At 49.9% G+C, this 12858-nt stretch overlaps 1 protein-coding gene across 2 annotated transcripts; it reads right to left on the reverse strand.

Annotated features, from left to right (window-relative positions):
- Positions 1-6579: 6579 nt before the first annotated feature.
- Positions 6580-11925, reverse strand: LOC103628199 (ATP-dependent DNA helicase PIF1). Of its 2 annotated transcripts, XR_002261934.2 has the most exons (3): positions 7469-11925; positions 7217-7268; positions 6587-6701 (listed from the first exon to the last, which is right to left on the reverse strand). XR_002261934.2 is itself a non-coding variant. In XM_008648447.3 (2 exons), exon 1 carries the CDS (start codon positions 8612-8614, stop codon positions 7754-7756), a length of 861 nt encoding a protein of 286 aa, XP_008646669.1. In that variant the 5' UTR covers positions 8615-8646; the 3' UTR covers positions 6580-6701; positions 7469-7753. The 2 variants fall into 2 exon arrangements, 1 of the variants encoding a protein (XP_008646669.1); XM_008648447.3 differs by lacking the exon at positions 7217-7268 and having other exon boundaries at positions 6580-6701; positions 7469-8646.
- Between the last annotated feature and the right edge of the window lie 933 nt (positions 11926-12858).

A 12858-nucleotide genomic window follows, 5' to 3' on the forward strand; every position in this document is an offset into this window, starting at 1 on the left:
AATAGCAACATTCATTGACAAGCGGGGTCTTTCAATTTTCAACGCTCTTGGCGTATAAATACGGTCATACCGCAAACTCATTTGACACGCTCTCTGGCCAACTGCTCCCGCCCACTCAATTTTTAGCTCTTGTGCACTACGATTTGCTAAGCTTTTAGTTTTGAAGCTTCGGTTTTGAAAATAGTTTTTTAGTATCTCCGAAGATGTCCGAAGATAAGAAGACTGCTGCTGAGACGAAGCTGAGCCTCGATGAAGAGAAAAATTTGGGGTTTCTTATAGCGATGTCAAAGACCAATACAGAAAAAATCACCAAGGAGATTCTGGAAGGTTTGTCTGAAGATACTGGTGACAGTGACAGCTATGATGTGGACAGTGGTGGTGAAGACTCCGAAGATCGTCCCTGGCGACCAAGCCATTCAGTTTATGGTAAATCAACTATCAAAGAGAATCATCTTGTCAACATGAGAGGAAGGTATTTCCGGGATTTGTCCATTGTGAGGGCCGACGAAGGGGAAAAAACTTGCCCACACCCTGAAGAGAATGAAGTCATAGTGTACCGAAGCTTTTTGAAAGCTGGACTGCGATTTCCCTTGAGCAGCTTCGTTGTAGAGGTGCTGAAAATATTCGAAGTCTATCTCCATCAACTTACCCCCGAGGCAATTATAAGGCTGAATATCTTCGTGTGGGCCGTGAGAAGCCAAGGTCTGAAGCCTGATGCAAAAAGCTTCTGCAATATACACGAATTATCATACGAGACAAAACCTTGGGGTAAGGAACAGTATCATAATAATTTTGGCTGCTACAATTTCGTTTCTCGGTCCGGGTTAAGCTGCCCCGTGCCAACCTTTCGGAAGAGATGGCCCGGCGACTGGATGACAGAATGGTTTTATGTGAAGAATGATCTGACAGTACGAGAAGATATCAAAGGTATAATTATGCGCCCTATTTGGCAAAGCTTCGGCCTTCGGAGGCCGAAGGTTGAAATGAATGAAGCTGCCGAAGAATGCCAGAGGGCTTTCGGCGTTATCTGTTCTTTTATTGGAACGAGAGACTTAGTACAAGAGCATATTGCCTTCAGGGTATGGCCGCTCGCGGAGAAATGGGAAATGCCACAAGAAACCATAAAAGAGGCCGACGAAAGTGGACTTATCAGGTTGAAGTACACTTTTAAATTTGGAGATAAATTCGTTGAGCCAGATGATGACTGATTAAAAAGCATTGAAAATTTAAGTGATGAACTGCTTGGGGCTTATTCGAAGGTCGAAGACACTGCAATGTCAGCAGCCTTCGGAGGCCGAAAAAAGAAGAGGCTGAATCGGGTATTTGATGCAATCGGGTTTGTCTACCCTGACTATTGCTATCCCATTCGAAGGCAGAAGAGAAAAAACACAACCTCTGCAAAAGAAGAAGCTGCAACTGCTCCTAGCGAGCCAGAACCGAAAAGAAAGAAGATAAAGGTCCTCACACATCGGCCGCGCTATATTGAACCAGCTTCGGTGCCTGAGTTTACCGGAGAAACCTCTTCGGTCACCGAAGCTGAAAAACCAACCGAGCCAACCTTGCTGCCAGAAGTCGCAGAAACGGCCGAAGTGCCAACAAAGATAGAATTGGAACAATCAAAGATTTTGTTATCAGAAACGAAAGAGAAGGCCGAAGCGCCGTCCACAGAAAAAATGGAAGAGGTAAAAGAAGCAACTGAGGGATCAAAAACATCAGAAGTTTTGAGTCCTGCAGCAAATATTGAGACAGTAAAAAATCAAAAAGTGCCAGCAGTGACTCCGAAAAGAAAGAGAATGGCTAACGTGCTAGATGTACTGGAAACGATCAAATCTTCAAGCACACCTCCAAAGAAGGCTGCTGTCATTCCTGAAACAACAACTGAAATTTCTGGTACTAAAGCTCCAGAGCAAGAAACTGAAGCCGAAGCTGGGTCCTCAGAGCCCGCAAAGATAAAATCCTTGGAAAGTGAGGCAGAAAAAATAACAAAGCCAACTTTTGTTGAAGAAATCGGTGTCATTGCCCCCGAAGCATCCCCCAAAGTTCGTGATTATATTGTTCGTCATGCTTCGGGGAAAAAACTATCAGAAAAAGAAGAGCAAGAGGCCCAGCGCTACGCCCAAAAACTGAAGTATCCAAAGGGGGCGTTAATATTCAATGGCAGTGGAGAAGAAGACTTTTTGTATTGTCTCCCTGACAGCAAGGAGATCTCTGTCTGTCGGGAGATGAGCAAGAGCTTCGGATTCCCAACTTTAGAAGACGGGCTCTCAGTGCTGTCGAAGAACAATCTGGCCGACAGCCTGGCTTACAATAGCTTAAAGGTGTGACAAATGAGATCCTTGTATTTTTTGTTGAGTCCAAATTTTTTCGTTTGTTTAAACCTATTGACGCACACATATTTCTCTTTGCAGGGCCTGATACTTAGCAATGCCCTTAGGGCACAGAAAAATGCTGAAGACGAAGGGTGTTCTATAGCCCTGAGCAACCTTCGTTCCGAAGTTATTGAACTGAGGAACGAAGGTCTCGAAAAAGATAAAATATTACACTCATTGATAAATAAAATAAAGGAAGACAAAGCTGCTTTTAAAGGTCAAGCTGAAGCCCAGAAGCGCGAAATTGAAAATCTTCGGAAACAATTGGCCAGAGCCAAGGAAGAACGCATACTTGAAGAAACAAAGCGAGAACTCAGCGACCAATGGGCAGATCACTTAGAAGGAACTGTTGAAGAGCTTCGGTCGTCCAAGAAGAGATGCTATAACAAATCTATAGAGTGTGTTAAGAAGTTAAAGGCTAGCTTCGCCAGAGTCGGCGCATTCTCAAGCGAGGAAAACTTTACGAGAGGCAATCCCGAAGGTCCCATCGAATGGATCGACCACGAGGCTGAAGCCTTCGAAGAAATTTTAAATAGCCGTGGAGATATATGTGCTTTCTCGGGCGCCAGAGGGATTGCCACCATTTTAGAGAAAAAGGGTTGTGAACATATAAAAATTTTAGCACAATCCGAAGCTGCTTTGTCCTTTGAAGATGCAAGAGATCCTTCGGCCGAAGCTAGTATGATCGGTGGAAAATTTTTCACCGATATCTGGGATAATGGTGGCCGAGAAATGGCAGGAGAAATTATTCAAAGAAGTGAAAAGGGCATTCACGATGCTAGAGAAGTAGCTGAGGCTGCTGAAAAGAGCGCAGAGCCCGAAGGTCAATTAGGTATTAACTAATAGTTTTTATTGTGTTGTAATCTTAAGCTTTAAGATTTGTTTGCGATTTGTAATAGCAATGTAGCCGTATCCTGTCCTACTTCAGATCCTGTTAAAGCGTCTTCGGGCCCTCAGCCGAAAGGAGACGACGAAATTAAAAAGATGGCTGAAGATATTATGGACGAAGTCGTCAATCGGCTCCTGAACGAGGCTGCAGAAGTCGTTTTGAGAGAAGATTAAGTATTTTTGTAAAAACTTCTGAAATGTAATATACTGTAACATTTTGTAACCCCAAATGTAATATATCTATTTTTGTTACTCAATTCTTTACGATGCATGAAACTTTACACGTACCGCTTTTGAGTCTTTGACGAAAAAACACCTTCCCTTCTTTTCATGCTTCGTGAAGAAGAATTTTTCTTTGTCACAACAATATCCAGTGTTCTGATGAATAATATCCAGGCTTCGTGAAGATATTTTCCGAAGCTACACTTCCGAAGATCAATGATGTATCTTTTTGTGACATTATGATTTTTCCCTTTTTTCAAAGCGTTCTTCTGTAGATTGATAACGTGTCCACCTCTTGTGCCATATGCAAAATGATGTATGATGCTTATGCTATGCGAAATGATGCGATGATGCTATGTTATGTGAGATGATGTTTATTCCGAAGATACATACGCATCCCTGCAATAAAACACAATCTTTTATAAGCCTCCCTTAGGAGCTTCTTCGCCTTTTACTTCAGCGGAATCAGCGTTTATTTTTCGCTGTAAGCCTCCCTTAGGAGCTTCTTCGCCTTTTACTTTCAGCGGTATTCGCGTTGACTTTTCGCGCTTCGCCTTTTACTTAGGCGGTATAAGTGTTGACTTTTCGCTGTATGCTCTGCATTCCCTTTGGAACGACTTTGGAGCAGAAAACTTACACTGCGCTCCCTTTGGAACGACTTTTTTGTGACTTCGGCAAACTTACTCTGCGTTCCTTAGAACGACTTTTTGTTGCTTCGAAGAATTTTCGATAGTTCGAAGGTCCTCTTCGTTAACACAAATCTTTAAACTTCAACAATTTAAGCCTGTGAAGAAAATATATTTTCCTTGTGGGAATCAACGAAACTATTTACATGAAACCTAAACAATGTCCTTTATTACAGAAAATAAAACTGAATGAAAAAGATTGCTATTAAGATAGGATATTTGTCAATAAATGTGCTTTGACTCTGGCACAGTGCTGTTGACTGTACGAGCTTCGGACTGCTCTCTGAAGTCCCTCTGGTGTGGAGCATACTGGCTCCCTTCTGGCTGCTGGCCTTGTTGCAACGGAGGTGGAGGCGGAGGCTGTTGCCAGGAAGCTTGAGGCTGACTCGCCGAAGCAACAGAAACTGCAGGGTGGTTGCCCACATATTCTGGGATGTAGGGCGAATGATACGAAGCTGTATGCATGACCTGCTTCGGCTGAGCTTGTTGTGCTGCGGCTTCAGCTATTTCCTTTTGCTTCTGAATAGTAACATGGCACATCCTGGTGGTATGGCCTTTGTTCTCACCGCAGAATAAGCAAAAGATTCTCCTCGGTTGATCGCCAAATCTTCCTCCGAAGCCCCTGGCGCCTCTGCCTCTTGGAGCTTGCTGTTGCCTCGAAGCCTGTGAGGAACATTGTGGCCTTTGCTGTTGGCTCCCTCTATCATCATTTTGTGTAGAGTTATGAATTGATCTCACGTGCCTCGGGTAGAACCTCCCTCCGAAGCCCCTGGTCATTTCAGAAAACCTGAAAGCCTCCTCCCTTCTTTGGCGAAAATCATTATCGGCCCGAATGTACTCGTCCATCTTCTGGAGCAGCTTCTCCAAAGTTTGAGGAGGCTTCCTAGCGAAGTACTGAGCTGACGGTCCTGGCCGAAGCCCCTTGATCATGGCCTCAATGACAATTTCATTGGGCACCGTTGGTGCCTGTGCCCTCAAACGCAGGAACCTCCGGACATACGCCTGAAGGTATTCTTCGTGGTCCTGGGTGCACTGGAACAGAGCTTGAGCAGTAACCGGCTTCGTCTGAAACCCTTGGAAGCTAGTTAACAACAAGTCCTTCAGCTTCTGCCATGAAGTGATCGTTCCTGGTCGAAGGGAGGAATACCAGGTTTGAGCAACACTCCTGACAGCCATAACAAAAGATTTGGCCATGACTGCAGCATTGCCACCATACGAAGATACTGTTGCTTCGTAGCTCATCAAAAACTGCTTCGGGTCTGAATGACCATCAAATACGGGAAGCTGAGGCGGCTTGTAGGACGGAGGCCAAGGTGTAGCCTGCAGCTCAGCGGATAGAGGAGAAGCATCATCAAAAACAAAATTCCCATGATGGAAATTGTCATACCAGTCATCTTCGTTGGGAAAACCCTCCTGATGAAGGTCTTGGTGCTGAGGCCTTCGGTGCTGTTCATCCTGAGCAAGATGACGAACTTCTTTAGAGGCTTCGTCTATTTGCCTCTGTAGTTCAGCTAGCCTGGCCATCTTTTCTTTCTTCCTCTACACCTGTTGATGAAGCATCTCCATGTCTCTGATTTCTTGATCTATCTCATCCTCTGGTGGTGACGGACTGACAACCTTCCTTTTCTGGCTTCGGGCCTCCCGAAGAGAGACAGTCTCCTGATTGTGGTCCAGTGGTTGAAGAGCTGCAGTGCCAGTTGCTGAAGCTTTCTTCGGCGCCATAACGAAGGTTTATGATCGCCGAAGGTGTTCAGAAAACTCAAAGAGTGGAAGTGAGTTCACCAGAGGTGGGCGCCAATGTTGGGGACTTGTTCTCAAATGCTATGAGTTAAGAACAAGGCAACATAGAAAATATTAATCGTTAAAGTCCTTCGTCCTTCGAAGCATTATTTCCCTTAGGATATAATGGTTTTCGGACGAAGGTTATGAAAGGCGTACCTTCATAACATTTTTGTACAATGACGAAAGATGAAATGTAAGGAATATAAAAGCCAACATAAACAATTATGTATTATTATCAGGCATAGACAGAAATATCGTTAAATTACAAGTGTACCTTTAACTGGAAGGAGATGATAGTACAAGCGTGACGCAAAAAGCGAATGCCAAGTCAGCGTGAACAGTACAGGGGTACTGTTCACCTATTTATAGGCACGGGACACAACCCATACAAAATTGCATTCATGCCCTTTACACTTGATAATAATTCTATAGTAATCTGTCGAGGTCTAAATAGCCTTTTCATCTTTAAGTCGGTTTCACTTTTTGCTGCCACGCCGAAGCTTTCCTGCTCACACCTTCGGCGCTGTACCAACCTTCGTATTATTCTGGTCTACTGTGATGCCGACTTGAGTCCGAAGATACCTGTTCACACATTATACTTCAGAAATACTATTAAATCCTGTTTTTGAGGACCTTCGGAAGCCGAAGGTCCCCAACAGCTCACATAGAAAGTGTGATTTCCATTAGTCATGGCCTTAGCACTGGCATAGAAGGCTGCACCTGGACCGTCGTCTTCAATAATTTTCATGTGATCCTGTATGAATAGCATTTCTTCAATTAAATCATAAATTGGACAAGAAACTATCCAGAAAGGGTATGAAATTATCAGTTGACCACCACATATCCATACCTTCATAGTAGATGGATTTGTGTTGTGAGACCCCACATATATATGCCTAATCGTATATGCAGTCTATGATTCATGTTGCAAGTCCCATGTAATTAATTGTGTTTGTGTGTTAATGTGCAGTCTATGATTGAACTAAGTCATGCACAGGATGAAGAAGTCAGTGACACCACTACATCTATCATTGTTCTAGGTATAGATATTTTTCTGTGACATTTGTTTTGGGGAAGTTGGTGGCTATGACGAACACCATTGCAATTTATTTGCATCAAACTAAAGCAGTGTTGTCTGCTATGTTTGGCTCTGACGAACACCATTGCAATTTATTTGCATCAAACTAAACAGTTACAGAATGAAAGAAGTTAGAACCAATTGGCAAATGGCATTACTTGAATGATTAAAACAATGGACATGATGTGCACCTGCAGCATCTGAGACTGTATGCTATGTTTTGCTCATTTCCTTTGGTACCTCCTACCCCAATCGAAATGTTGCATGTTCAAACATAAGGCAAGAAGGTTCAGCGAAAAAAGGATACAAAATATAAGTATTCAATAATGATAGAAGTTATGAAAAAAATATTACTGAAACTTACAGCCCATATAAAAAGCAAAGTCACATCAGCGGTTGTAATAAATTACAGAAGATAAAGAGGAGCATTACAGAAAACGCACCTGATCCTATGGCTGCTAGGAGAACACAATCCCCGTGAGCAAACCAAGCATCCAAGACTTCCTTTTGGAATGCTTTGAGACTGGAAAATCCAAAATGCTTTTGCAAAACAACACTAATTATGTCCATTTGGCTGAACACAGATAATCTTCTGTTGTAAGAATATAAAGCATAGAATATAGTTGTTAATAAATACTAAACAATGAACGATCATGCTTACAGAAATTTACTCCATGAGATTCTATGTGGTTAACAAACAATTCAGTTTTGACAGACTTACCGTGGGTCTAGTTTGTTAGAACCTCCTTGTAGACGATGTTCTTGGTATATGTCCCACAATCTACTGTGGGGTTCTTTCTTACACCCTTCCTCGACCTCTTCTTCCCATCGACGGCTGGGATGGCAAGAATCTTTATGTTCGATCGGGCTGTCGCTCTAGATAGAGCAACATATAGTTGGCCATGAGAGAACACTGGTTCGGGCAAGTACACGCCAACATTGGGAATAGTCTGACCCTGTGCTTTGTTAACCGTCATTGCAAAACTAAGCCGTATAGGAAACTGCTTTCTTTTGAACTGGAAAGGGAACATCTCGTCATCGGAGGGACACAGAGGTATACGGGGCAGGAAAATCCGTTTTCCAGCATACTGACCTAGTACAATTTCTACGTCAATGCTATTTCTTTGGAAACCACGAACCACCAGCCTGGTGCCATTGCAAAGTCCATTCGCAGGGTCTATATTTCGAAGCAATATAACAGGGCATCCAATCTTGAGCTTCAAAACATGTGGGGGCAGCCCATTAGGCGTCAGTGTGTTTAGGAACTCAGGTGGGTAGTAGTTATGGGGATCATCCATGGCACTATCGAAACTATGGTACACCATATGCTCCCCTTGAAAACGATTGATCATCTTAGCATTTATCATATCCACCCAGTCATTCCGCGTTGACAGTATCGCCCTTGAAGTAATGTAGGTGGAATCTGACATTTTTTCGTTGAGATTTGGGAAAACGAAGTCTATTAGATTGTCAAGATCATTGTCACTCTCACTATAAGGTAAGCATACCTCGTCAGGAAGACGGATGTCGCCATCACTATTTGTGACCTCAGTTCCACCACCTACGCGCAGCAAATTGTTGGGGACCATAATTAGGGGTACCCCCAAGGCTCCTAATCTCAGCTGGTAACCCCCATCAGCACAAAGCTGCAAAGGCCTGATGGGCGCGATTCAGGTCAAGGCTCCGTCCGCTCAAGGGACACAATCTCACCTCGCCCGAGCCTAGCCTCGGGCAAAGACAGCCGACCCAGGAGGATTCACGTCTCGCCCGAGGGTCCCCTAATTATGGTCCCCGAGGCCCAGGCTTCATGGAGAAGCAACCTTGGCCAGATCGCCACGCCAACCGACCGTATCGCAGGAGCATTTAATGCAAGGATCGCCTGACACCTTATCCTGACGCGCGCTCTTCAGTCGACAGAGCCGAAGTGACCGCAGTCACTTCGCCGCTCCACTGACCGACCTGATAGGAAAACAGCGCCGCCTGTGCTGCTCCGACTGTTGTGCCACCCGTCAGGGTGAGGCTGACAGCGGCCAAGACCGGCCTCAGGCGCCATCGGAAGCTCCGCCTCGCCCGACCCTTGGGCTCGGACTCAACCTCGAGCTCGGACGACGGTCTCCACCTCGCCCGACCCCAGGGCTCGGACTCTACCTCGACCTCGGACGACGGTCTCCGCCTCGCCCGACCCCAGGGCTCGGACTCTACCTCGGACGACGGTCTCCGCCTCGCCCGACCCTAGGGCTCGGACTCTACCTCGACCTCGGACGACGGTCTCCGCCTCGCCCGACCCCAGGGCTCGGGCTCAACCTCGACCTCGGAGGAGCCTCCGCCTCGCCCGACCTCGGGCACGGACCGACCACGTCGCAGGGGGAGCCATCATTACCCTACTCCCAGCTAGCTCAGGCTACGGGGAACAAGACTGGCGTCCCATCTGGCTCGCCCCGGTAAACAAGTAATGATGGCACCCCGCGTGCTCCATGACGACGGCGGCTCTCAGCCCCTTACGGAAGCAAGGAGACGTCAGCAAGGATCCGACAGCTCTGACAGCTGTACTTCCACAGGGCTCAAGCACTCCTCCGACGGCCACGACATCACATAAATAGGGTGCCAAAACCTCTCCGACAGCCACGACGACATGTACTTAGGGCTCTGGCTCCTCTCTGCTAGACACGTTAGCACACTGCTACACCCCCCATTGTACACCTGGGCCCTCTCCTTACGTCTATAAAAGGAAGGTCCAGGGCTCTCATACGAAAAGGTTGGCCGCGCGGGAGAACGGGCCGACGCACAAGGCTCTCTCTCTCTCCCACGCAAACGCTTGTAACCCCCTACTGCAAGCGCATCCGCCCTGGGCGTAGGACAACACGAAGGCCGCGGTTTCCCCTTACTGTCTTTCCCCCCTTTGTGCTCCGTCTCGCGCGACCCATCTGGGCTGGGACACGCAGCGACAATTTACTCGTCGGTCCAGGGACCCCCCCGGGGTCGAAATGCCGACAGTTGGCGCGCCAGGTAGGGGCCTGCTGCGTGTTGACGAACAGCTTCCCGTCAAGCTCCAGATGGGTAGTCTCCAGCAACCACTCCAGCCCGAGACGGTGCTCTGTTTCGGGAGTCTTGAGTTCATGTCCCTCGACGACAGCTACGACATGACACTCCTTCCTCCGCTGCGCGACAACGACAATGGCGGCCGTCAGCCCGCCCGCCGGTAGCGGAATCGACGATGTCTTCCCCACGTGGCGGAAGAGCAACATCCGGGTCTGTCCCGTCACCTTCCCCGCCGACAGAGGAGGAGGCGGGGCAGGCATGGCCAAGCAGAAGGCGGCACCTCGTCGGCTGTCGAGCGAGTCGACGGCGCCGGTGCCCCAGCGGGGGACACGTCGGGTGTTGACCTCGCGTCTGAGACGAAGACGAGCGTCGTCTCCCCGCAACACGCCAACCCCAAGCTGACGGACGATGCCAGCATGCTCGCGAAGGACTTGCTGGGCGTTAGCATCGTACCTCAGACAACGGTGCAGTCCGTCCCTGACGCGACTTCGTCACCACCCGTCGATCAAGAGGTACGGTTCGTTTCCCATTCCATGCCTTTTAGATTCAGCTGCAACCCACCAAGCGTTCACGCTTCAGTGGACGCTTTCAAAAGGCACATCCAAACCCTCCGGGGTATCATATGCGGTCAACCTGGGACAAACCGACGGCCGTCTCGACCTACGGGCCCCTGGGTTCCGAGGAAGATGACGAGCCCGACTCTGGTTGGAATTTCTCCGGGCTCGATAACCCCAGTGCCATGCGGGACTTCATGACCGCATGTGACTACTGCCTCTCCGATTGCCCCGATAGTAGCCACAGCCTCGGCGACGAGAGCTGTGGCCCAAGTCACGAATGCTTCCACGTCGATCTAGGGGGTCTCGACGAAGGCAACCATCTTGGTATGCCGGAGGACGGTGATCCCCCTAGGCCTACGCCTCGCGTTGACATCCTTCGGGAGCTAGCTGTGGTCCCAGTCCCTGCGGGGGGTCAGGACGCACAGCTCGAGCAAATCCGCGAGATGCAGGCCAGGCTCGACGAGGAAGCAGGACAACTTGTGCAGCTTCGGCAAAACATCGGGCAGGAGTGGGCAGGCCGAGCACCGGCCGGAGAAGCGCGTCATCTGGCCTAGGACGTCCAGCACCGCATTGCCGACGATGCCAGGGCAAGGCTGCCCCCAGCTTCCAGTGGGGTCGGCCAGAACCTGGCTGCAGCAGCGATACTACTTCGAGCGATGCCGGAACCATCCACCACCGAGGGGCGGCGAATCCAGGGAGAGCTCAAGAATCTCCTGGAGGATGCCGCGGTCCGACGGGCCAAGAGCTCTGCCTCCCGAAGGCAGGGGTACCCTCTGGAGCATCGCGCCGCGACTTCCCGATTCATGCGGGAAGCCTCGGTCCACACCGGGCGAACGTGGAACACAGCGCCTGCGCCCCCGGGTCGCCTCGGCAACGAGCACCACCGCCGCGACCGTCGAGCCCACCTCGACGAGAAGGTGCGCCGAGGCTACCACCCCAGGCGTGGGGGACGCTACGACAGCGGGGAGGATCGGAGCCCCTCGCCCGAACCACCCGGTCCGCAAGCTTTCAGCCGGGCCATACGACGGGCGCCGTTCCCGACCCGGTTCCGAACCTCGACTACTATCACCAAGTACTCGGGGGAGTCGAAGCCGGAACTGTGGCTCGCGGACTACCGGCTAGCCTGCCAGCTAGGTGGGACGGACGATGACAACCTCATCATCCGCAACCTTCCTTTGTTCCTCTCCGACGCCGCCCGAGCCTGGCTGGAGCATCTGCCTCCTGCGTAGATCTCCAACTAGGATGACCTGGTCAAAGCTTTCGCCGACAACTTCTAGGGCACATACGTGCGCCCTGGGAACTCCTGGGATCTCTGAAGCTGCCGCCAGCAGCCGGGAGAATCCCTCCGGGACTACATCTGGCGATTTTCGAAGCAGCGCACCGAGCTGCCTAACATCACCGACTCGGATGTCATCGGCGCGTTCCTCGCCGGCAGCACTTGCCGCGACCTGGTGAGCAAGCTGGGTCGCAAGACTCCCACCAGGGCAAGCGAGCTGATGGACATCACCACCAAGTTCGCCTCTGGTCAGGAGGCGGTCGAGGCCATCTTCCGAAAGGACAAGAAGCCTTAGGGGCGCCAGCCGGAAGACGTCCCTGAGGCATCCGCTCAGCGCGGCACGAGGAAGAAGGGCAAGAAGAAGTCGCAAGCGAAACGCGACGCCGTCGACGCAGACCTTGTCGCCGCCGCCGAGCACAGGAACCCTCGGAAGCCTCCCGGAGGCGCCAACCTGTTCGACAAGATGTTCAAGGAGTCATGCCCCTACCATCAGGGTCCCATCAAGCACACCCTTGAGGAGTGCGTCATGCTTCGGCGCTACTTCCACAAGGCCGGGCCACCGGCGGAAGGTGGCAGAGCCCACAACAACGACAAGAAGGAGGATCACAAGGCAGAGGAGTTCCCCGAGGTCCACGACTGCTTCATGATCTACGGCGGGCAAGTGGCGAACGCCTCGGCTCGGCACCGCAAGCAAGAGCACCGGGAGGTCTGCTCGGGAAAGGTGGCAGCGCCAGTCTACCTAGACTGGTCCGACAAGCCCATCACCTTCGACCAGGGCGACCACCCCGACCGCGTGCCGAGCCCAGGAAAGTACCCGCTCGTTGTCGACCCCGTCATCGGCAACGTCAGGCTTACCAAGGTCCTCATGGACGGAGGCAGCAGCCTCAACATCATCTACGCCGAGACCCTTGGGCTCCTGCAGATCGATCTGTCCTCGATCCGGGCCGGCGCGACGCCTTTT

The sequence above is a fragment of the Zea mays genome, chromosome 5, assembly GCF_902167145.1.
Source record: "Zea mays cultivar B73 chromosome 5, Zm-B73-REFERENCE-NAM-5.0, whole genome shotgun sequence".
NCBI classification, from domain to species: Eukaryota; Viridiplantae; Streptophyta; class Magnoliopsida; order Poales; family Poaceae; genus Zea; species Zea mays.

What these genes read in the sequence shown, in the direction of transcription:
- LOC103628199 (XM_008648447.3), bottom strand. Translation starts at nt 8,614, where the DNA reads ATGGTCCCCAACAATTTGCTGCGCGTAGGTGGTGGAACTGAGGTCACA.